The 24,602-nt window shown below is 44.8% G+C and overlaps 1 protein-coding gene across 1 annotated transcript; it reads left to right on the top strand.

Annotated features, from left to right (window-relative positions):
* The first annotated feature begins 12,860 nt into the window (after window positions 1-12,860).
* Window positions 12,861-21,162, top strand: LOC106602598 (beta-1,4-galactosyltransferase 1). Its single transcript, XM_014195330.2, has 6 exons — window positions 12,861-13,847; window positions 15,102-15,337; window positions 18,705-18,892; window positions 19,105-19,227; window positions 19,656-19,760; window positions 20,683-21,162. Exons 1-6 carry the CDS (start codon window positions 13,463-13,465, stop codon window positions 20,810-20,812), a joined length of 1,167 nt encoding a protein of 388 aa, XP_014050805.1. The 5' UTR covers window positions 12,861-13,462; the 3' UTR covers window positions 20,813-21,162.
* The last annotated feature ends 3,440 nt before the right edge of the window (window positions 21,163-24,602 follow it).

Here is a 24,602-nt window from a genome sequence, read left to right as displayed (position 1 = left end):
TGATTAAATTCAGCCCCTTAAATGTATTTCAGTGTTTTACTGGAGGCCTGAAGCATTGCTTCTGTAAACTGTGACACGCCCTCAGCTGTATAGTGACAACAAGTGTATGTAGTATTCTATTTTGGGGCTCCCGAGTGGCTTAGCGGTCTAAGGCACTGCATCTCAGTGCTAGAGGCGTCACTACAGACACCCTGGTTCAAATCCAGTATCACAACTGGCCGTGATTGTGAGTCCCATAGGGCGGCGCCCAACTGGCCCAACATTGTCTGGGTTTGACCCTGTATTGGTATTTTTGGCATTTTATTAGGATCTCCATTAGCTGGTGCAAAAGCAGCAGCTACTCTTCCTGAGGTCCACACAAAACATGAAACAAAATACAGAATGACATAACTAACATAATTTGACAAGAACAGAACTACATACATTTTTAAAAGGGAACACATTGTCTACATATCAATGCATACACACAAACTATCTAGGTCAAATAGGGGAGAGGCGTTGTGCCCGCGAGGTATTGCTTTATCTGTTTTTTTTAAACCAGGTTTGCTGTTTATTTGTAGCATTATGAGATGGAAGGAAGTTCCATGCAATACAGGCTCTATATAATACTGTACGTTTTCTTGAATTTGATCTGGATTTGGGGACTATGAAAAGACCCCTGGTGGCATATCTGGTGGGATAAGTGTGTGTGTCAGAGCTGTGTGTAAATTGACTATGCAAACAGTTTGGGATTTTCAACACATTAATGTTTCTTATAAAAAGAAGAGGTGATGCAGTAAGTCTCTCCTCAACTCTTAGCCAAGAGAGACTGGCATGCATAGTATTTATATCAGCCCTCTGATTACAATTAAGAGCAAAACATGCCGCTCTGTTCTGGGCCAGCTGCAGTATAAGTTGCTTTGTATCATGACAAGGTGTAGTACTGAAACTATCGAGGTTACCTAGCCAGCTACACGTTCAAAGTCAACAACGCAGCCACTGCTAGCTAGCCTACTCCACCAGCCAGCAGTACTGTATCATTTTCGTCATTTTAGTCAATAAGATTTTTGCAACGTAAGCTTAACTTTCTGAACATTCGAGACGTGTAGTCCACTTGTCATTCCAATCTCCTTTGCATTAGCGTAGCCTCTTCTGTAGCTTGTCTACTATGTGTCTGTCTATCCCTGTTCTCTCCCCTCTGCACAGGCCATACAAACGCTCCACACCGCATGGCCGCTGCCACTCTAACCTGGTGGTCCCAGCGCGCACGACCCACGTGGAGTTCCAGGTCTCCGGCAGCCTCTGGAACTGCCGGTCTGCGGCCAACAAGGCTGAGTTCATCTCAGCCTATGCTACAACATTCGCAGAGTACGACCCTGCCTCACACAGGAAGCGGCGCAGGTCCTAATCCAGGCACTTGTCATCTCCCGTCTGGATTACTGCAACTCGTTGTTGGCTGGGCTCCCTGCCTGTGCCATTAAACCCCTACAACTCATCCAGAATGCCGCAGCCCGTCTGGTGTTCAACCTTCCCAAGTTCTCTCACGTCACCCCGCTCCTCCGCTCTCTCCACTGGCTTCCAGTCGAAGCTCGCATCCGCTACAAGACCATGGTGCTTGCCTACGGAGCTGTGAGGGGAACGGCACCTCCGTACCTTCAGGCTCTGATCAGGCCCTACACCCAAACAAGGGCACTGCGTTCATCCACCTCTGGCCTGCTCGCCTCCCTACCTCTGAGGAAGCACAGTTCCCGCTCAGCCCAGTCAAAACTGTTCGCTGCACTGGCACCCCAATGGTGGAACAAGCTCCCTCATGACGCCAGGACAGCGGAGTCAATCACCACCTTCCGGAGACACCTGAAACCCCACCTCTTTAAGGAATACCTGGGATAGGATAAAGTAATCCTTCTAACCCCCCCTTTAAAGATTTAGATGCACTATTGTAAAGTGGTTGTTCCACTGGATATTATAAGGTGAATGCACCAATTTGTAAGTCGCTCTGGATAAGAGCGTCTGCTAAATGACTTAAATGTAAATGTATAACTAGGTCTTTCCAGCTGCAGCTTAACTAGGTCCTTCCTTGCCACACTGGACCACACGACTGGACAATAATCAAGATTAGATAAAAACTAGAGCCTGCAGAACTTGCTTTTTGGAGTGTGGTGTCAAAAAAGAAGTGTCTCTTTATTATGGCTAGACCTCTCCTCATCTTTGCAACCATTGAATCTATATGTTTTGACCATGACAGTTTACAATCTAAGGTAACGCAAGTAATTTAGTCTCCTCAACTTGTTCAACAGCCACACCATTAATTACCAGATTCATGTCACAGTTGTCGTACTGGAGAGAAGACCAAGGCGCAGCGGGAATGTGGATACTCATATTCTTTAATGAAACACGCAAAGCTTTCACAGGGAAAACAATAAACAGTACTCACGACAACAGGAACAGTTTTGCAGGCTCACAAAACGCAGTGCAAAAACAACTACCCACAACCCCAAAGAAAAACACACACTACTATATAGGACTCCCAATCAAAGGCAACTCAACACACCTGCCTTCAATTGGGAGTCCAATCACCAACAAAACACTTAACACACAAAAACCTGCCATGTCCTGACGAAAACTAATACAATTGCTCCCTCTGCTGGTCAGGACGTGGCAGTACCCCCCCCTCAAGGTGCAGACCCCGGAATGCACCTTAAAAAAGAAAACACAAAAAAATCCCCAATACCCCAACAAAACCAATAAACAATAACCCCTAAACAATAAGGGAGGGAAGGGAGGGTGGCTGCCGTCAACGACGGCACTGTGCTACACCCTCCCTCCCCAACCCACCTATCCTGGAGATGGCTCAGGTGCGGGATGTGGACCTCGCTCCACCTTCGGCGTCGCCCACTTCGGTGGCGCCGATAGCTGCGCCGGGCAGACGGGCCACTCGAGCTGACCCTGGAAGACGGGCCACTCGGGCTGGGCCGGAGGACAGGCGGGCCACTCGGGCTGGGCCGGAGGACAGGCGGGCCACTCGGGGTGGGGCCGGAGGACAGGCGGGCCACTCGGGCTGGGCCGGAGGACAGGCGGGCCACTCGGGCTGGGCCGGAGGACAGGCGGGCCACTCGGGCTGGGCCGGAGGACAGGCGGGGAACCCTGGCAGATCCGGGCAGGCGGGCCACTCTGGCAGATCCGGGCAGTCGGGCCACTCTGGCAGCTCTGGGCAGTCGGGCCACTCTGGCAGCTCCGGGCAGTCGGGCCGCTCTGCCGGCTCCGGGCTGGCGGGCGGCTCTGGCGGCTCCTGACTGGCGGGCGGCTCTGGCGGCTCCTGGCTGGCGGGCGGCTCTGGCGGCTCCTGGCTGGCGGGCGGCTCTGGCGGCTCCTGACTGGCGGGCGGCTCTGGCGGCTCCTGACTGGCGGGCGGCTCTGGCGGCTCCTGACTGGCGGGCGGCTCTGGCGGCTCCTGACTGGCGGGCGGCTCTGGCGGCTCATGACTGGCGGGCGGCTCTGGCGACTCATGACTGGCGGGCGGCTCTGGCGACTCATGACTGGCGGGCGGCTCTGGCGACTCATGACTGGCAGGCGGCTCTGGCGACTCATGACTGGCGGGCGGCTCTGGCGACTCATGACTGGCGGGCGGCTCTGGCGACTCATGACTGGCGGGCGGCTCTGGCGACTCATGACTGGCGGGCGGCTCTGGCGACTCATGACCGGCAGGCGGCTCTGGCGACTCATGACCGGCGGGCGGCTCTGGCGACTCATGACTGGCGGGCGGCTCTGGCGACTCATGACTGGCGGGCGGCTCCGACAACTCATGACTGGCGGGCAGCTCTGGCGACTCTTGACTGGCGAGGCTGGGCTGACGCACTATACGCCTGATGCGTGGGGCTGGTACTGGACGTGCCAGCCTGGAGACACGCACCTCCATGCTAGTGCGTATAGCGGGAAACACCGGACCGTAGAGGCGTACTGGCGGTCTTGAGCGCAGGGTTGGCATCACCCCTTCAGGCTCGATGCTTACTTCACCCTGGCACATGCGGGGCGCTGGTACTGTGCCTACCGGCCTGAAAATCCCAGGCTTCACCACAGCCCCAACCCCAAAGCACGGGACCTGTTCAGTCTGTTTCAGCCTAAACAGGGTACGGGGAGCTGGCCTGGGGCTCCCTTCTCGCCCCGTCAAACAGCCCTTGTGCCCCCCAAAAAAATATTATTGGGGCTGCCTCTCGGGTTCCCTTAGCTCCCTTAACTTGTCCTCCCAGAATCTTCGCTCCTTCTGCCAAGTCCATCCATCCACACTGTTCTCCTGTGGCACCTTCCTCCTCCGCTGCTTGGTCCTTTGGTGGTGGGTAGTTCTGTCACAGTTGTCGTACTGGAGAGAAGACCAAGGTGCAGCGAGAATGTGGATACTCATATTATTTTAATGAAACACGCAAAGCATCCACAGGGAAAACAATAAACAGTACTCACGACAACAGGAACAGTTTTGCAGGCTCACAAAACGCAGTGCAAAAACAACTACCCACAACCCCAAAGAAAAACACACACTACTATATAGGACTCCCAATCAAAGGCAACTCAACACACCTGCCTTCAATTGGGAGTCCAATCACCAACACAACACTTAACACACAAAAACCTGCCACGTCCTGACCAAAACGAATACAATTGCTCCCTCTGCTGGTCAGGACGTGACAATTCAGCTGAGGTCTAGCACTTAGGGAAATGATTTGTACCAAATACAATGCTCTTAGTTTTAGAGATGTTCAGGACTAGTTTATTACTGGCCACCCATTCCAAAACAGACTGTAACTCTTTGTTAAGGGTTTCAGTGACTTCATTAGCTGTGGTTGCTGATGCGTATATGGTTGAATCATCAGCATACATGGACACACATGCTTTGTTTAATGCCAGTGGCAGGTCATTAGTAAAAACAGAAAATAATAGAGGGCCTTGAGAGCTGCCCTGCGGTACACCACACTTTGCATGTTTGACATAATTTGATAGATGGCTCTGAATCCACAATATGGCAGAGGTTGAAAAGCCATAGCACTCAAGTTTTGGTCAAAAAATATCAAAGGCTGTACTGAAATCTAACAGTACAGCTTCCACAATCTTCTTATAATCAATTTCTTTCAACCAATCATCAGTCATTTGTGTCAGTGCAGTACATGTTGAGTGCCCTTCTCTATAAGCATGCTGAAAGTCTGTTGTTAATTTGTTTACAGAGAAATAGCATTGTATTTGGTCAAACAATTTTTTCCAACAGTTTGCTAAGAGCTGGCAGCAAGCTTATATGTCTGCTGTTAGAACCAGTAAAGGCTGCTTTACCACTCTTGGGTAGCGGAATTACTTTGGCTTCCCTCCAGGCCTGAGGACAAAGACTATCCTCTAGGCTCAGATTAAAGATATGACAGATAGGAGTGGCTATATATGAATTATGAAGTCTTTATATGGTTTTCAAAATTACATAAATTCTTCCAAATTCACAAAAAGTAACTTTAGCTTATGAAGATTATCTCATACAACAAAACAAAAATGATCTCCTAAGCTTGTGTTTACCACAGACCTTATTTTCAGCATTTATCCAAAAACCATCCAAAAAACAGTATAGGGGACAGTGGCACAGCATTGTCCAGTTACCTCAGTGATGGCACAAAACCATATCAGCTACACCCACAATTTATAGAGCTGCAAACTCTTGCCAACAGTGTTGACGTTTCAAGAGAAACGGTTTCGCAATTTCCCCTGGCTACATTATAATCCATCAATAAAAGGAGTGTTGTGTTTTCACTGTAGCCAAGGGTTTTCAAGCCAGCCATCGTTTGGCCAAAGAGCAGATGCTGCCTTCATTAGTGCAGGATTTAGGAACTGGAGAAAAGCCATTGTAAAATTCACAGCACATCAAAACTGCCAAACCCACCGTCACTTTGTAACTGTAACAGCACACCAGCTAAATCCAATCAGTGCCCAGTTATCCAGCGCGTGGGGTAAACAGCAGGAGAACGCAAGGCATTGCTTGATGAAAATTGTTAGTTCGGTGCGGCATGTAGCAAGACAGGGACAAGCCTTTAGAGGCCACACAGGCAATTGTGAAGAGGCAGCAGCCATTAGCCCACTATGTGCATTGTGGAGCACACTGTGTAAATCTGATTACACAGGCTGGCTGCTCAGCCTCCACACTGATCCTGGATTCCCTTTCTTGGGTCCATCAGTTACATGTCCTCTATGGCCAGTCAGGAAAGTTTAAGAGCATGTTTGAATCAATTGCCACGTCCGAAGATACACATCTGACCACCCTGAAACTCCTATGTCCAACAAGGTGCTGTGCGGAATACTGCTATTAGAGCTGTGCTAGGACAGTATGAGCGGGTACTAAGCAGCCTAGAGGAGATGGAAAAAACTGCATCCAAGACAGCTTCAATTGCCAGTAGCTTATTTGAGCACTTCAGCAAAGGCAAGACTGTGTTGGGCCTCACACTTGCTTCTGCTGTTCTTGGAGAGCTTAAATGCCTAAACATTTCACTCCAGAAGAAAACTCTGACTGGCTCTGGTATGCAGGCTGCAGTCGAGTTTCAATTAGCCCTTTAAAATGATAAACTTGGATTAGTTAACACAACATGCCATTGGAACACAGGAGAGATGGTTGCTGATAATGGGCCTCTGTACGTCTTTGTACATATTCCATAAATAATCTGCCGTATCCAGCTACAATAGTCATTTACAACATTAACAATGTCTAAACTGTTTTTCTGATCAATTTGATGTTATTTTAATGGACAAAAAATGTGGTTTTCTTTGGTGGATGCCAGGAGAATGCTACCTGTGCGAATGCATTGTGGCAACTGTAAAGTTTGGTGGAGGAGGAATAATGGTCTGGGGATTTTCATGGCTCAGGCCCCTTAGTTCCAGTGAAGGGAAATCTTAACGTTACACTGACATTCTAGACGATTCTGTGCTTCCAACTTTGTGGTAACAGTTTGGAGAAGGCCTTTTCCTGTTTCAGCATGACAATGCCCCCATGCACAAAGCCAGGTCCATACAGAAATGGTTTGTCGAGATCGGTGTGGAAGAACTTGACTGGCCTGCACAGAGCCTTGACCTCAACCCCATTGAAGACCTTTGGGATGATTTGGAACTGCGAGCCAGGCCTAATCGCCCAACATCAGTGCCCGACCTTACTAATGCCCTTTTGGCTGAATGGAAGACAGCAATGTTTCAACATCTAGTGGTAAGCCTTCCCAGAATGAGATGTTCAACGAGCAGGTGTCCACATACTTTTGGTCATGCAGTGTAAATGTCAAAACAGTGCAAACTGGCTCTAACCAGAATAGAAAGAGGAATGGGAGGCCCCGGTGCACAACTGAGCATGAGGACAGGTACATTAGAGTGTCTAGTTTGAGAAACAGATGCTTCACAAGTCCTCAACTGGCAGCTTCATTAAATAGTACCCGCCTCTTCACTGTTTACGTTGAGACTGGTGTTTTGCGGGTACTATTTAATGAAGCTGCCAGTTGAGGACTTGTGAGGCGTGTCACATCCTGACCACAGAGAGCTCTTATTTTCTATGGTAGAGTAGGTCAGGGCGTGACTGGGGTTTTTTCTAGTTATTATTTTCTATGTGGGGTTTATGGTTAGTTTTTCTATGTTTGGGTGTTTGGTATGATTCCCAATTAGAGGCAGCTGGCTATCGTTGTCTCTAATTGGGGATCCTACTTAAGTAGCACTTTTCCACTTGTGGGTTATGGGATATTGTTTTGAGTAGTGCACATTGCACCTCTGTAGTCATGGTTTGTTGTTCGTTTACTGTTTATTGTTTGTTGTTTGTTTTGCTAAGTTTCACTTTATAATAAATTATGTGGAACTCTACATTTGCTGCGCCTTGGTCCGATATACATTCCAGCGAACGTGACAAAATATCCCATCAATAAAGGACCAAGCAGCGTGTTCACCAGGTGAAGGAGTCCTGGACTTGGGAGGAGATCTTGGATGGTAAGGGATCCTGGACGTGGGAGGAGATCCAGGTCAGAAAGGATCGCCTTCCATGGGAGCAGACGGAGGCAACGAGGGAGGAACAACGACGACACTGGGGTTCGCGACCACGAGGGAAGTCCCAAAAAGGTTTTGGGGGGGGGGGGGCACACGGGGTGGTTGGCGGAGCCAGGGTTTGAACCAGAGCCAACTCCGCGTACTCACCGTGGGGAGCATGTGACCGGTCAGGCACCATGTTTTGCGATGATACGCACGGTGTCCCCAGTGCCCCTTCACAGCCCAGTGCGTCCTGTGCCAGCTCCCCACACTTGCCGTGCGAGGGTGGTCATCTGTCCAGGACATGTTGTGCCAGCTCTACGCTCCAGACCTCTAGTGCGCCTCCAAGGTCCAGTACATCCTGCACCGGCTCTACGCGTTGTATCTCCAGTGCGCCTCCACAGCCCAGTGCGTCCTGTGCCAGCCCCCCGCACTTTCCGTGCGAGGGTGGTCATCTGTCCAAGACACATTGTGCCAGCTCTACGCTCCAGACCTCCAGTGCGCCTCCACAGCCCGGTATGCCCTGTGCCAGCTCCACGCACCAGGCCTCCAGCGACGGTCCCCAGTCCAGAGCTTCCGGCGACGGTTCCCAGTCCAGAGCTTCCAGCAACGGTTCCCAGTCCAGAGCTTCCGGCAACGGTTCCCAGTCCGGAACCTCCAACGACGGTCCACAGTCCGGAACCTCCAATGACGGTCCACAGTCAGGAACCTCCTGAGATGGTCCACAGTCCGGAACCTCCAGCTCCATGGCCGGAGCCTTCCCCTGCGCCGATGCCCAGATCAGGCACAGCGTCCAGTCCTGCTCCATGGCAGGAGCATTCCTCTGCACCGATGTCCAGGCCAGGTCCGGTGTTCATTCCTGCTCCACGGCAGGAGCCTCCCTCGGCATCCAGGCCCAGTCCAGGCACAGCGTTCAGCCTGGGTCCATGGCTGGATCCGCAGGATGAGCGGGTTCTTCGGCCCGCACCAGAGCCGCCACCGACACTAGACAGCCCCCCAACCCTCCCTTTTTGATTCAGATTCTGCGGTCGGAGTCCGCACCTTTGGGGGGGTACTGTCACGTCCTGACCATAGAGAGCTCTTTGGTAGAGTAGGTCAGGGCATGACTGGGGGTTTTTCTAGTTATTATTTTCTATGTGGGGTTGTAGTTTAGTTTTTCTATGTTTGGGTGTTTGGTATGATTCCCAATTAGAGGCAGCTGGCTATCGTTGTCTCTAATTGGGGGTCATACTTAAGTAGCATTTTTTTCCACCTGTGGGTTATGGGATAATGTTTTGAGTAGTGCACGTTTCACCTCTGTAGTCACGGTTTGTTGTTCGTTTATTATTTGTTTTGCTAAGTTTCACTTTATAATAAATTATGTGGAACTCTACATTCGCTGCGCCTTGGTCCGATATTCATTCCAGCGAACGTGACAAGGCGTCTGTTTGTGCTGTTCTGTGAAGGGAGTAGTACACTGCGTTGTACGATATCTTCAATTTCTTGGAAATATCTCACATGGAATAGCCTTCATTTTTCAGTTTCAGAAGAAAGTTATTTGTTTCTGGCCATTTTGAGCCTGTAATTGAATCCACAAATGCTGATGCTCCAGATACTCAACTAGTCTAAAGAAGGACAGTTTTATTGCTTCTTTAATCAGAACAACAATTTCAGCTGTGCTAACATAATTGCAAAAGGGTTTTCTAATCAATTAGCCTTTTAAAATGATAAACTTTGATTAGCTAACACAACGTGCCATTGGAACACAGGAGTGAGGGTTGCTGATAATGGGCCTCTGTACGCATATGTAGATATTCCATAAAAAAATCTGCTGTTTCCAGCAACAATAGTCATTTACAACATTAACAATGTCTAAACTGTTTTTCTGATCAATTTGATGTTATTTTAATGGACAAAAAATGTGGTTTTCTTTCAAAAACAAGGGCATTTCTAAGTGACCCCAAACTTTTGAACGGTAGTGTATGTGAGAATGCTGTTCATTGCCTACAGCTCAGCGTTCAACACCATAGTGCCCGCAAAGCTCATCACTAAGCTAAGGACCCTGGGACTAAACACCTCCCTCAGCAACTGGATCCTGGACTTCCTGACAGGCCACCCCCAGGTGGTAAGGGTAAGTAACAACACATCTGCCACGCTGATCCTCAACATTGGGTCCCCTCAGGGGTGCGTGCTTAGTCCCCTCCTGTACTCCCTGTTCACCCACGACTGCGTGGCCAAGCACGACTCCAACACCATCCTTAAGTTTGCTGACGACACCAGTGGTAGGCCTGATCACCGACAACGATGAGACAGCCTATAGGGAGGAGGTCAGAGACCTGACAGTGTGGTGCCAGGACAACAACCTCTCTCTCTATGTGAGCAAGACAACGAGCTGATCGTGGACTATAGGAATAGGAGGGCCGAACAGACCTCCATTAACAAGTGGAGCGGGTCGAGAGTTTCAAGATCCTTGGTGTCCACATCACCAACAAACTATCATGGTCCAAACACACCAAGAAAGTTGTGAAGAGGGCACAACAACACATTTTCCCCCTCAGGAGACTGAAAAGGTTTGGCATGGGTCCCCAGATCCTCAAAACCTTCTACTGCTGCACCATTGAGAGCATCCTGACTGGTTGCATCACCACCTGGTATGGCAACTGCTTGGCTTCTCCGCTGTGCAATCCGGTTTTCGAGCTGGTCACGGGTGCACCTCAGCCACACTCAAGGTACTAAACGATATCATAACCGCCATTGATAAAAGACAGTACTGTGCAGCCGTCTTCATCGACCTGGCCAAGGCTTTCGATGCTGTCAATCAATGTATTCTTATCGGCAGACTCAACAGCCTTGGTTTCTCAAATGACTGCCTTGCTTGGTTCACCAACTACTTCTCAGACAGAATTCAGTGTGTCAAATCGGAGGGCCTGTTGTCTGGACCTCTGGTAGTCTCTATGGGGGTACCACAGGGTTCAATTCTCGGGCCGACTCCTTTCTCTTTATATATCAACGATGTTGCTCTTGCTGCGGGTGATTCCCTGATCCACCTCTACGCAGACACCATTCTGTATTCATCTGGCCCTTCTTTGGACACTGTGTTAACTAACCTCCAAGCAAGCTTCAATGCCATACAACACTCCATCCGTGGCCTCCAACTGCTTTTAAACACTAGTAAAACCAAATGTATGCTTTTTAACCATTCGCTGCCCGCACCCGCCCGCCCGACTAGCATCACTACTCTGGACGGTTCTGACTTAGAATATGTGGACAACTACAAATACCTAGGTGTCTGGCTAGACTGTAAACTCTCCTTCCAGACTCATATTAAACATCTCCAATCCAAAATTACTAGAATCGGCTTCCTATTTCGCAACAAAGCCTCCTTCACTCATGCCGCCAAACATACCCTCGTAAAACTGACTATCCTACCGATCCTCGACTTCGGCGATGTCATTTTCAAAATAGCTTCCAATACTCTGCATCCAGTTTTCTGAGTAGTCTATCACAGTGCCATCCGTTTTGTCACCAAAGTCCCATATACCACCCACCACTGCGACCTGTATGCTCTAGTCGGCTGGCACTCGCTCCATATTCGTCGCCAGACCCACTGGCACCAGGTCATCTATAAGTCTATGCTAGGTAAAGCTCCGCCTTATCTCTGCTCACTGGTCACGATGACAACACCCACCCTGTAGCACGCACTCCAGCAGGTATATCTCACTGGTCATCCCCAAAGCCAACTTCTCCTTTGGCCGCCTTTCCTTCCAGTTCTCTGCTGCCAATGACTGGAACGAATTGCAAAAATTGCATGAAGCTGGAGACTTATATTTCCCTCACTAACTTTAAACATCAGCTATCTGAGCAGCTAACCGATCGCTGCAGCTGTACATCGCCCATCTGTAGATAGCCCACCCAATCTACCTACCTCATCCCCATTTTGTTTTTATTTACTTTTCTGCTCTTTTGCACACCAGTATTTCTACTTGCACATCACCATCTGCTCATCTATCACTCCAGTGTTAATTTGCTAAATTGTAATTACTTCGCTACTATGGCCTAATTATTGCCTTACCTCCTCACGCCATTTGCACACACTGTATATAGACTTTCTTTTTTTTATATTGTGTTATTAACTGTACGCTTGTTTATTCCATGTGTAACTCTGTGTTGTTGTTTGTGTCACACTGCTTTGCTTTATCTTGGCCAGGTCGCAGTTGTAAATGAGAACTTGTTCTCAACTAGCTTACCTGGTTAAATAAAGTAGAAATAAAATAAAACATTTAAATCTGACAGTAAGGCAGAGGGTAGTGCGTACGGCCCAGTACATCACTGCAGCCAAGCTTCCTGATATCCAGGACATATATATATTTAAACTAGGCGGTGTCAGAGGAAGGCCCAAAAAATGGTAAAAAACTCCAGTCTCCCAAGTCATAGACTGTTCTCTCTGCTACTGCACGGCAAGCAGTACCAGAGCGCCAAGTCTATGACCAAAAGGCTCCTTAACAGCTTCTACCCTCAAGCCATAAGACTGCTGAACAACTAATCAAATGACCAACTGGACTATTTACATTGACCCTTTGTTTTTACACTGCTGCTACTCGCTGTTTATCTATGCATAGTCACTTTACAAATTACCTCGACTAACCTGTACCCCAGCACAGTGACTCAGTACTGGTACCTTCTGTTTATAGCCTCGTTATTGTTATGTACATTTATTGTGTTACTTTTTGATTGATTCGATTTTTTAAAACTTATTTCGTAAATATTTTATTAACTCTATTTCTTGAACTGCATTGTTGGGCTTGTAAGTAAGCATTTCACGGTAAGCTCTACACCTGTTGTGTTCGGCACATGTGACAAATATAATTAGATGTGATTTGATATATAAACCCTTCTCATAAAATATTATAAAGGATTACACATGCTTAGAACAAGAAATAAAGGAGTGTATACGTCGCTTATGCTGGTATTGATTTTAATGTTGTATTAAATCCAATTCTTTTCAAATGTAGGCCTATAACGCCAGAGAAACAAGTAGCCTAGCCCTGGCCTTTAGGCTAAAACGTTTTCTGGGAAAAAATGTGCCTACCTCACAGGCATCTGGTCCCTCTCCTAGAGTAAATTCAATCAAATCTCAGCCTAGGGACTTGCAAATTAATAAAGACTACGTAATGAGTATATTTTGGACATTTTACTGAATAGTTTGCTAGTGCAGTTCCCTAGTAGGCTAGAATTTCCTAGCCGTGGCTTTTATTATAGAGGAAGCCACAGGTCCACAAGATGTCATATTACTGCCATAAAGTGTAGTACAGAGTGAATTCACTCTCGGGAGCCTACGACAACTGATGGTCACAGTCAGCATGCAACCACCACACAGTAGAGGAAAAAATGATCTTTTATTGTTTTTTTTATCTTTAAACTATACAGATTTTTGCAAAAAAATAAAGAGTATTTGTAAATTGCTTTTTTAATACCGTCGGTGAGTAAACGGATGTGTTTCGGTTCGGCATATGACAACCGCATTATGCTCGACTCATCTCTCAATTTTAGGCTGCGGAGGAGAGGCTGCACCTTGGTTGTAGTTTTAGGTGTTATTAATCTCTTAGTTGCTTTATTTTATTTCATGGGTTACTCGATTGGGTTGTCACCAAACCAACAAATACAGACGCAGACGCGAATTGAAACGGATTTTATTACCGTGACACATCCACTGGAAGACATTGGACATCACGACCTTAATAACAGCGTTGTAACAATGCAAACTCCGAAGCTTCACGACATACATTTACCCAATACAACTACTACAACAACTACTAACACTACTACAACTTCGTGGAAAAAGTTAGAAAAATGTCCTGATCCGTCTCCACATCTTGGTAAGTAGCCTATGATTTGATCAATTCATTTTAATGCAAGGGCTGGTATTTAATCAAACATGCACAGCAGAAACATCACATTATACTGCATTATACATGTAACTGTTATAAACATGTAAGAGGAGTCTATAACACATTATTAGGCTATTTCTATGCAGATTTTCTTTCTCTCAAATTCTTCTGCCATGCACATATAGACTGTATTTTCCCCCCCTAATCTAACATGAAACCTAAATCCAGATAGTTTGGCCTCCCATGGAAATACATTCAAACTTTTTATATTTAATCGAACTGTTTTGCCAAAAATGACAGGTAAATAAACATGCTGAATAACCTTGAAATATATATAATTATCAGCTGTTGAGCATGAAAAACCCAGCAGCGTTGCAGTTCTTGACACAAACCGGTGAGTCTGGCACCTACTAGCATACCCCATTCAAAGCCAGATAAATGTTTTTTCTTGTCCATTCACCCCCTGAATGGCACACATACACAATTCATGTCTCAATTGTCTCAAGGCTTAAAAATCCTTCTTTAACCTGTCTCCTCCCCTTCATCTACACTGATTGAAGTGGATTTAACAAGTGACATCAATAAGGGATCATAGGTTTCACCTGGATTCACCTTGTCAGTCTATGTCATAGAAAGAACAGGTGTTCTTAATGTTTTGTTTACTGGCACAGTTGCATCAAACATTGTATTATGTAGTTATACATATATTATGTAGTTGTGTATCTCATATTGGGCCTACATTTCCTTCCTTTAACTGAAAGTCGATACGAGGAAAGATCTCTCGATTTATTTCATGTTAAGCCGAGCTGCATTGTGAAGTTTGCTCCCTGCTGCTGAAAATAACTATATGTTCTGTGTTCAGCTCAATCATGGCTCGGGGAAAATACTTTCAGCAGCGTAGACCATCTTTTTGGGGGGGGGACGAGATAACACATATTTCCTCTTAACCCCTGAACTGCCTGTTGCAAAGAGACAAGCATGAGATATCCGTTAAGTCAGCATCATTTCCTGTGGGTATGAGTGTGTCTGCATGCGTGCGTATGTGTGCGTGCGTGTGTGCATGCGTGTGTGTGTTCAATTTTGTTTTACATGAGGTCAAAGGCTGCAAACTTTGAACAAAGAGAGAGAGATAGAGATGGAGGCGTGAAGGCAGCAGGTGAAAAGGAAGTGAATGTGGTAGAGGAACAGGAAGAGGTGTGTGAGAGTTTGTGACCCAACAGATCTGTTTCTCCCGACCTGCAGTTGGGCCTCTCAGGGTTGAGTTCTCTACGCCTGTCAGCTTGGACACAGTGAGGAAGGAGAACCCAGGTCTGCAGGAAGGCGGTCGCTACAAACCACATGACTGCGTCGCCCTCCAGAAGGTTGCTCTCATCATCCCCTTCCGCCATCGTGACGAGCACCTCAAGTTCTGGCTCTACTACCTCCATCCCATCCTTCAGCGCCAACAGCTGGACTATGGCGTCTACGTCATCAATCAGGTGAAGCCAGAGAAACCAATCTAATCTCTGTGTATAAGACTGGTTTCATCTATTCACTGAACTAGCCTTTCAGAGTCTGTCTGAACAAAGAAAACCGCTCAGTTGTGCGACATTTGTTTATTCATGCCTGAAGGTTTCCACACACCCCGCCCCCTCGTTGTAGATAACAGGAAGAATGTTAACGTGTGTCGCAACATCCCGCCTGACAGTTACAAATCAGGGTCTTTAAACCGAGGCTGAATCTCAGTAGCCTGTCCTCCACTCCTTGTGTCCACTCCTGCCGTCCTTCACCCTCACTTCCTACAGAAAAGCGAGATTTACTTAAATGTACGGAACTACGAAATTATAGATTTGTAGGAAATGCGACGTTTGTGAGAAGCCTAAGAGAGCTCTGAGAGAGACACTGAGAGAGACACTGAAACAGGAGATAGACAGACATACAGACAGACAAAGCTTGCACTTTCAGCTGTTTCTCTGAGAACAGTTGTTAGAGGGTGGACCGTGGTGGCTGTTATTGCCCCAGTCCCAGCCCGAACCTCAGCCCCAGCTTAGCCCTAGCCCCAGTCCATCTCCCCAGCTTCCCAGCCCCCCAGCTCCCCAGCCGCCCAGCCCCCTAGCTATCCATCCTCAGCGCCCCAGCTCCACACAAGCCCAGGCCTGTACTTTAAACACAAACATGGTTCAGCTGTCAGTTGAAGTTTATACTCACTATCTGTAGAGCACCAGCTGTCCTGCTGTGTTTCTCACAAATAATCAGAGGGCACAGCCAAGCCACCATGATGAACAAATGGAAACCTTCTTATAAACGAACGGTTTGCAACATGGAGTGTCTCTATCAAATAACCGTGATGCCTGATGTGATGTCATCAAGTATGAGTTTATTCTAAAGCACCTTGTATTGTTTTAAAGGACAACATGTCTTACTGTAGGTAGGACAAGAGGAAATAAACATGGTTGACAGACAGCGTCTATTTCCTGATTGTGTGGTAAAGCAGGTCCATGTATTCCTGTTTGATGGTTTCTCCAATGGGCAAACGTTTGTTAGTTTAAGTCAACAGATTTAGTGATTGTTAAAGGGTTTCAGACACAGGTGCGTCTTGCTCTCTTTGTGAACAGTTTATTTTCTTGTAAACAGATTAGAAACCAGATATGGCAGAATGAGAGCCCATCCTACAACACTAGAAGAGAAAAGGGTCAATGGCTCACACGGGGATCCATTCTCACCAGCTGAAGTTGTTTGACTGAATACCGCTGACAGCTTCTTTCTTTTTTATTCTCCTCTCTTTCCTCCACACCTTTCCTCCTTTCCACCCCATTCACCTCAATGAACTCTGCCTTTCCTAACCTGTAATGATAAAGAGACAGAGGATTCCTTATTTTTTCTTCCATAGGTTTAAAAAAAGGGGGAAAGTACAATTAAAGGGGCAATCCACAGTTGAAACAATAACAAAGCGGACTCCCTGCCTTTGTTTTGGTAAAAAAAAAGGGCCTGGAGAAATGTAACGACTCTTAAAATCATAGATGGAGATATTGATGCAAAGACTGACCATCCAAGATATCAACATTATAGTTTTAAGCATATTTTCAGGCTATACATTTACAATGTTTACAAACATTGCAGTATAACCAGCTTATATTTTGGGTTCTGATGGGGTATGAAAGTTGAACAAAGCTCAAAGTCATTTAGAAGCTATATTCTTCAAGAATCAATGCGTATCTATCATTCATTTATAAGTCCAAAATTGGATGTAGTAACTACAGATTTCCCCTTTTAAAGCATGATTCTCATGAAAATGGTCAGGTACACTAGTTTTCAGGATATAGCAGGTATCTCTAATTACGAAGATCAAACAAAGGCAAATGATTAAAGCAATTGTACATCAGAGGGTGTGCTTTTTTAGCACGGCTGTGCAGCGGTCAAGAGAAAGAGATAGAATTGCAATATTGAAACAATGTTGCAAATGTCAGAGAGACAGATGGCAACGTATGTACAGTACAAACCCCCGTTATTGCAACCCAAAAGTAATGCCTCGATCAGACCAACAGTTTCATTGCGTTTTGGTTAATTTATCCAACGTATGCATCACATTGTATGTGTAGACTTGACAGAAATAGTAGCAAAAGGTGAATGTTGAACTTTTATTGCACACATCCAGTAACAATTTTGGAAGCCCGGGAGATAATGTCAAGATGCTTTTTATAGTGGAAATCAAGTTAATGAATTGCTTGGCTGGGCTGATGGGACAGTGGATGCGCAATCATTTCTCTGATGGAACCGAAAACAAGATTCCAATTTTTGCGTTATAGGCTTACCCGTGCTAAACGGGTTATTTAGTATGGCTTAGACCGCGTCTCAACCAATCACAAAGCTTGTTTTGACCAACCCATTTTAAAACATTTTTTAAAGTATGGCTTAGAATGCATCTCAACCAATCACGATGCTTGTTTTGTCCAACCTGTTGTAGAATTTTAACTGTAGATATATATTTTTTAATAATCAAATTCAATATTATTTCATTTTTGTGGTGTATTTGGGTGACAGAATCACCACTTAGGACCAAACTGTCAGCTGATGACTACCACGCATTGATAGTGAACAGTAGCCTACTCCTATGAAGATGACATTGACAGTGTAGAGGAAAGAAGTGTGTCCTTACTTCTACAGGTGCTTCCTGTTCTTTTGACAACTTAGGCAGCACTTGAAACCAAAATAACAGATAACTTTTTTTTCTCTCTCTCTCTCTCTCTCTCTCTCTCTCTCTCTCTCTCTCTCTGTCTCCGCCTTTCCCCATCTCTCTCTTTCTCTCTCTCTGTCTCCCCCTTTCCCCTTTCCCCCTCTCTCTCTTTCTCTCTCCCCCCCACCCCTTCTCTCTCTCTATGTCTCTGTCTCTCTCTCTCTTTCTCTTTCCCTCTCTCTCTGTTTCTCACTCGGACATACTTATAAATACTAATAACTCTGTTTCCACTCTCCTAGCACTGCATGTCTGCAACCAATCACATCTCAGCTAAAGTATGGTTGGGTTCTTCCAATGCTCGGTGGCTTTCTTCTCTTTCTGCTTTCTTCTTCTGAGGTAACCAAGAACTCTATGGTTCTCTAACACGCTGCTGCTTATATTCTGACACATTTCTTAAAGGGAAGTCCCTTGGTTTTTCTATTTAGTGTACTGCATGATGGTTATGAAAATATTGTTTACTTTCCTCATGCTAAATCACAAAAATGTGCATATACCGGAACTTTTTTTAAATAATTACACTATTCGATGAACTAAACATTTTCTATGGACAAACTTTATTCAATTATATGTAAATATTTGGCAAATAATTTAGCATACCCATGTTTTGAAAATGACTGTAACTTCTTCATCAGGATGGAGACAACACGTTCAACAGGGCCAAGCTGATGAACATTGGCTATGCTGAGGCCCTGAAAGAGTATGACTACGACTGCTTTGTGTTCAGTGACGTGGACATCATCCCCATGGATGACCGCAACACCTACAAATGCTTCAGCCAGCCCAGACACCTGTCTGTCTCCATGGACAAGTTTGACTTCAAGTACGGCGCAAAACTCAACCGACAACTTCTTTCTAATGCATCATCATTATTTTGATTCATTGGGACTCTCCCTCTTCCTCAGTTCATACCATGAGTGCATAGCTAGAAGAGTAGTAAACAAGTATATCTATTTATGCTTAGCCTACCCATTTCATTACTTGGCTCTTTGTATGGGCCAGATGAGAAATATTTTGTCTTCGTCTCCTCCATAGGTTGCCCTATAATCAGTACTTTGGCGGTGTCTCGGCGTTAAGTAAGGAGCAGTTCCTGAAAATCAACGGCTTTCCCAACAACTACTGGGGCTGGGGTGGTGAAGATGATGACATTTTCAACAGGCAAGACAGTGCATTCCAATCCAAACAGATTTTTTACAGCATTACAGATGAGCCTATATTAAAGTCAGACTTGGCAATGGGACATCATCACTTTCTGATGTTAGCGATGTATTGTATAATGTTCATGCAAAACACAATATATCCACCAGGGTGTTAGGGTCGGTCAATTCAGGAAGTAAACTGAAATGGCAATTATTTTTTCAATGATTTTTCAATCAACTGAAAAGTAGAAGCTATTTACTTAAAAAGTTGTGACATTTTTTACTCAGATCACTTCCTGACTTGAATTAGAATTGACCCCAACCCTTTAGAATTTTTAACTCAAATCACTTCCTGAATTGAATTAGAATTGACCCCAACCCTGAATTCCACAGTATTTCCAACTTGTATGCAAAGTCCATTATAATAATAAACTCTGATTTCCACAGGGTGAGCTCTAGAGGAATGTCCATCTCTCGTCCAGATAGCGAGGTCGGAAAATGCCGGATGATCCGTCACGAAAGAGACAAACTGAACGACCCAAATCCTCAGAGGTAAAGCTTTTGATTAGAACAACCACATTCACCAGGTTCCCCACAAATCAAATCAAAGTTTATTTGTCACGTGCGCCGAATACAACAGGTGTAGACCTTACAGTGAAATGCTTACTTACAGGCGCTAACCAGTAGTGCAAAAAAGGTATTAGGTGAACAATAGGTAAAGAAATAAAAACAGCAGTAAAAAGACAGTCTATATACAGTAGCGAGGCTATAAAAGTAGCGAGGCTACATACAGACACCGGTTAGTCAGGCTGATTGAGGTAGTATGTACATGTAGATATGGTTAAAGTGACTATGCATATATGATGAACAGAGAGTAGCAGCAGCGTAAAAACAGGGGTTGGGGGGGGGGGGGGGGGCTCACAATTAAAATAGTCCGGGTAGCCATTTGATTACCTGTTCAGGAGTCTTATGGCTTGGGAGTAAAAACTGTTGAGAAGCCTTTTTGTCCTAGACTTGGCACTCTGGTACCGCTTGCCATGCGGTAGTAGAGAGAACAGTCTATGACTGGGGTGGATGGGGTCTTTGACAATTTTTAGGGCCTTTCTCACCGCCTGGTGTAGAGGTCCTGGATGGCAGGCTGCTAAGCCCCAGTGATGTACTGGGCCGTACGCACTACCCTCTGTAGTGCCTTGCGGTCAGAGGCCGAGCAATTGCCGTACCAGGCAGTGATGCAACCAGTCAGGATGCTCTCGATGTTGCAGCTGTAGAACCTTTTGAGGATCTCAGAGGTTGTATCTTTAAAAGAAGAATTTACTTAGTTTTTATTTATTCATGATAGTATCAGCATTGATACTCTGCCATCACAGCCAAGAAAATATTGGCTATTGTATGGCCCCAGAATTGACATATCAGTGCATCCTGAATATCTTCATATGAGGATAGTATACTGATAGTCATTTCCTTTGCATCGCAGGTTTGACAGAATACAACGCACGAGACTGACGATGAATACCGATGGTATAAACTCTCTCAAGTATGAAGTCGTCAAAGTGGAAAAGGATCCTCTGTTCACGAAAATCACAGTAGATGTGGGGAAACCTTAGTAAAAGTGGATAAATGTGAGGAGTTATATTGCACATCACAAGGTGGTGGGCAGAGAAAGCACGGCAGAACCATGGAATACAATACTGAGAATGCTTTGAATTCTCCGGAACACGGCCATTTATTGTGGAAACAAATGGACAGCACTTGGATGAATAGGATGGCACAACAAGACCTTATAAATATCAGAGTGGATCAAAATGTTTGGTCAACATGTTTGACTTCTAATGGCAGTACAAAAAGTTATTTTGTACATCATTTGTAATGAGTTGCCTGTGTGTCATTTTGTAAGGGAGAACTACTTTATTTAAATGTGAATATAAGTTTAATAAATATGTATATAGTTAATACATATTTTATACATTGTTTCTTCTTGCATTTTCGGCAGAGATATTTGAGATGATTATGGTTTAATATATTTTGCAAAAATGTTTCCCATGTTTGAAACTGTGTGAAAGGTATTAATCCCGATCTACAGCAACTGTTGGTTTGGTTACTTATACATGTTTCCAAAAACATCACTTGATACACACTTGTTTGCTGTATTCTGTACTTTCACTACCTGTGACATGATCAGTTCCATGCTTCTTTACATTCAAAACCTATTCAGTACCTGTTACATGAATGATCACTTCCTTGTTTCTGCAATGAGGATACAAATCAGTCAGGAACAAACATACGACCTACCATCACAATGGTGTAGTATATAGGTATGGTCAGTCTCAGTCCCCACCCACTTGGCTTATCATAAATGTGTAGAAATACTGGTTTGGTGAGCAGGTTTGGTGGAAACAACCTGCCATGTGACTGAAAGCAAAAGCATAATGCCTGGTGTTCAGTCATAGGAATAGGACAGGGAGAAGTTATTACAGTTTTTCTCAATTGTTTACACACAAATACTGGTACTTGAGACACAATGACCACAACATGTAACTCATGCACCAACCCCCTGAACCAATTCTGCTAAACTACAAGGACAATTCCTGCTTTACACTCAAATTGCAGTTCTAAAACACACTTTTTTCAAAATACTACACACAATTCTTTGCATTTGGCACAATTTTCATGCAGAAAATCTCTTGTTTTCACAATGAACACACTGCCATTCATATATGTACACTGACTCATCACATGGGCAAACACCCGTCACACAGTTTTACATTTAGCAATCAGAGCTTTAGAATAAAAGGGCAACAGGTGAGCTCTTCTGTTTTGGAGCAATGGATGCCAACATTGGAAACAGAGGCAGAGCCAGAGGAGTGAGAGTAAGAGGAGGAGGACGGGGAGGACGAGGACGAGGAAGGCCAAGGACCGTAATCTCTGATGAGATCCGAGCCACTTTGGTTTATCATGTGGTCAACCATGGTCTAACAATGAGGGAGGCTGGGCAAAGAGTACAGCCAAATTTGAGCAGGTACACTGTAGCATCCATCATCCGGACATTCCGAAATTAGAATAGGTAAGAAATCTACTCTCACTAGAAAATTGCAGTACTGCATATCAATACAGTACTCAATGAGTACAGTAGTACAGCATTGCCTGTGGACTGTTCTGTAGGACTGTAAAAATAAAGTATGTTTCAATTTGGGAAATGTATTCCTACTTTGTATTTACAGTATTTGACTATTTGTTTGGCAGAACTGAAAGATTACCAACACAAGGTGGTCGGGAACGTATTCTTTCTCCTGAACAGGAAACTGAAATCATGAACATGGTCCTAGAAAATAACGCCATAACATTACGGCAAATACAAAGAAAAATAATAGAAAACAATGAGATATTTCAAAATATTGATAGGTTAAGCTTATCAACACTGGACCGTGTCTTGCGCAGAAATAATCTCAGGATGAAGCAGGTCTACAGGGTGCCATTTGAACGCAATTCAGAAAGTTAAAGAATTGCGATATAACTATGTGCAAGTGAGTCCTATATAATCCCACAATTGATGCATACTCTCAACACTGTATAAATGATACATATTTCAGTATTGTAATCAGAATGATTGTGCTTCACAATAGTGACCACTCCATGTCTATTTCGGATATTGTCATGTGTGTTTCAGAGAGTCCTTGAGCTAGAGGTGGCTGCAGTGGAGCACCAGTTCATCTTCATTGATGAGGTTGGATTCAACCTCACAAAAAGACAAAAGAGGGGAAGGAATATCATCGGCCAGCGTGCCATTGTTCAAGTCCCTGGCCAGCGCGGAGGGAACATCACAATGTGTGCAGCGATTACCCACCACGGCGTCATCCATCACCATGCTACCCTTGGCCCCTACAACACCGCCCATCTGATCACATTCCTGGACACCCTACACAACACACTCATTCCACCAGATCAGGTAGATGGCCCAGAGCAGCTCAGGTACGTTGTCATTTGGGACAAGGTAAGTTTCCACAGGGCTGCTCTGGTTCGTAACTGGTTCACTGCCCACGCTTTGTAGTTGTTGATCTCCCTCCATATTCTCCATTCCTCAAACTTATTGAGGAATTTTTTTCTGGCTGGAGATGGAAAGTGTATGACCGAACTCCACAAACCTCTTCTCCAAGCTATGGAAGACGCATGTGGAGATATAGCAGCTGATGCTTTTCATGGCGGAATCGCCATGCTAGGCGATATTTCCCCTGCTGCTTGGCCAGGGAAAACATTGCTTGTGATGTGGATGAGGTGCTGTGGCCAGACCGCAACAGAAGAGAGGATGCAGCATAGTTTTTTAAAGTTTTTTTTTACTGTAACTGTATACATTAAATTCTTCTGTTTTGTATGTAGACCACTGTATGTGCAACTTTGTGTTGGTTGGGAATGGGATGTACACTGTGTAAAAAATTTTTTGGGGAAAAATAAAATATATTTGTTACCGTGTATTTGTGTGTTCTGAGTATAAAAACAATATTCTCAAATATTTTACAACACACTTATGTATGTACTGTCTGTAGTAATGGCAACACTGAACCAAAAAAAGGCCTAAGTCATTATGATGAATGGAGAAGAAGTGTTTTCCATTCATCTTAGTGTTTTACATTGAGCACATCGGTGTTCAACTGGTTCTTATAAATGTCTATTCATATGATGGTTTGTGTGTGTCATTTGAAAACAAAATACCATTTTGATAAGAAATAACATTGTTTTGAATGTAAGGTTTCATTTTGCTGGAGAATTGAGGGGTTTTGCCCATTGTGTGTGTGTTTTTTGATTTGTGTGTAGAGTTCTGAGAATATGAGGCATGCTTTCAGAAAATGTGTGTAAACAATCGAGAAAAACTGTAAATAAATAAAATGTTTTACATTTGAATTATTCAAATAATTTTTTATTGAATACATTTTACTTTATTCTCCAGTTGGCCTATTGAATACGTACATTTATTAGAATTAGAATTATTGGAATACTTGTTTTATTGAATTTATTTTATTTCAAGTCTCCAGTTAAGGACTCCAAAAAAGTGACTACAGACCTAGCTCTGTGTTTGATTTTCATCCTGTTACAAAGTAACGTATAGGTCATTTGTGCTTAGTCATTTTAGCTACTGTTGCATCAATATGTTTTGACCATTTCAGTTTACAATCCAGGGTTACACCAAGCAGTTTAGTCTCCTCAATTTGCCCAGATACAATGCTTTTAGGTTGTATTTATATATATATTTAGGACTAGCTTATTACCAGTCAATCCTTCTAAAACTGATTGTAGCTCTTTGTTAAACGTTGCAGTGATTTCACTTGCTGTGGGAACTGACGTGTATGTTGAGTCATCAGCGGACACACTGGCTTTACTCAAGGATAGTGGTAGGTCTTCAGT

Source organism: Salmo salar, chromosome ssa04 (assembly GCF_905237065.1).
Source record: "Salmo salar chromosome ssa04, Ssal_v3.1, whole genome shotgun sequence".
In the NCBI taxonomy this organism is placed as follows: domain Eukaryota; kingdom Metazoa; phylum Chordata; class Actinopteri; order Salmoniformes; family Salmonidae; genus Salmo; species Salmo salar.
Note: the sequence above shows the minus strand (reverse complement) of the source record. Positions and strands in the feature narration are given on the sequence as shown.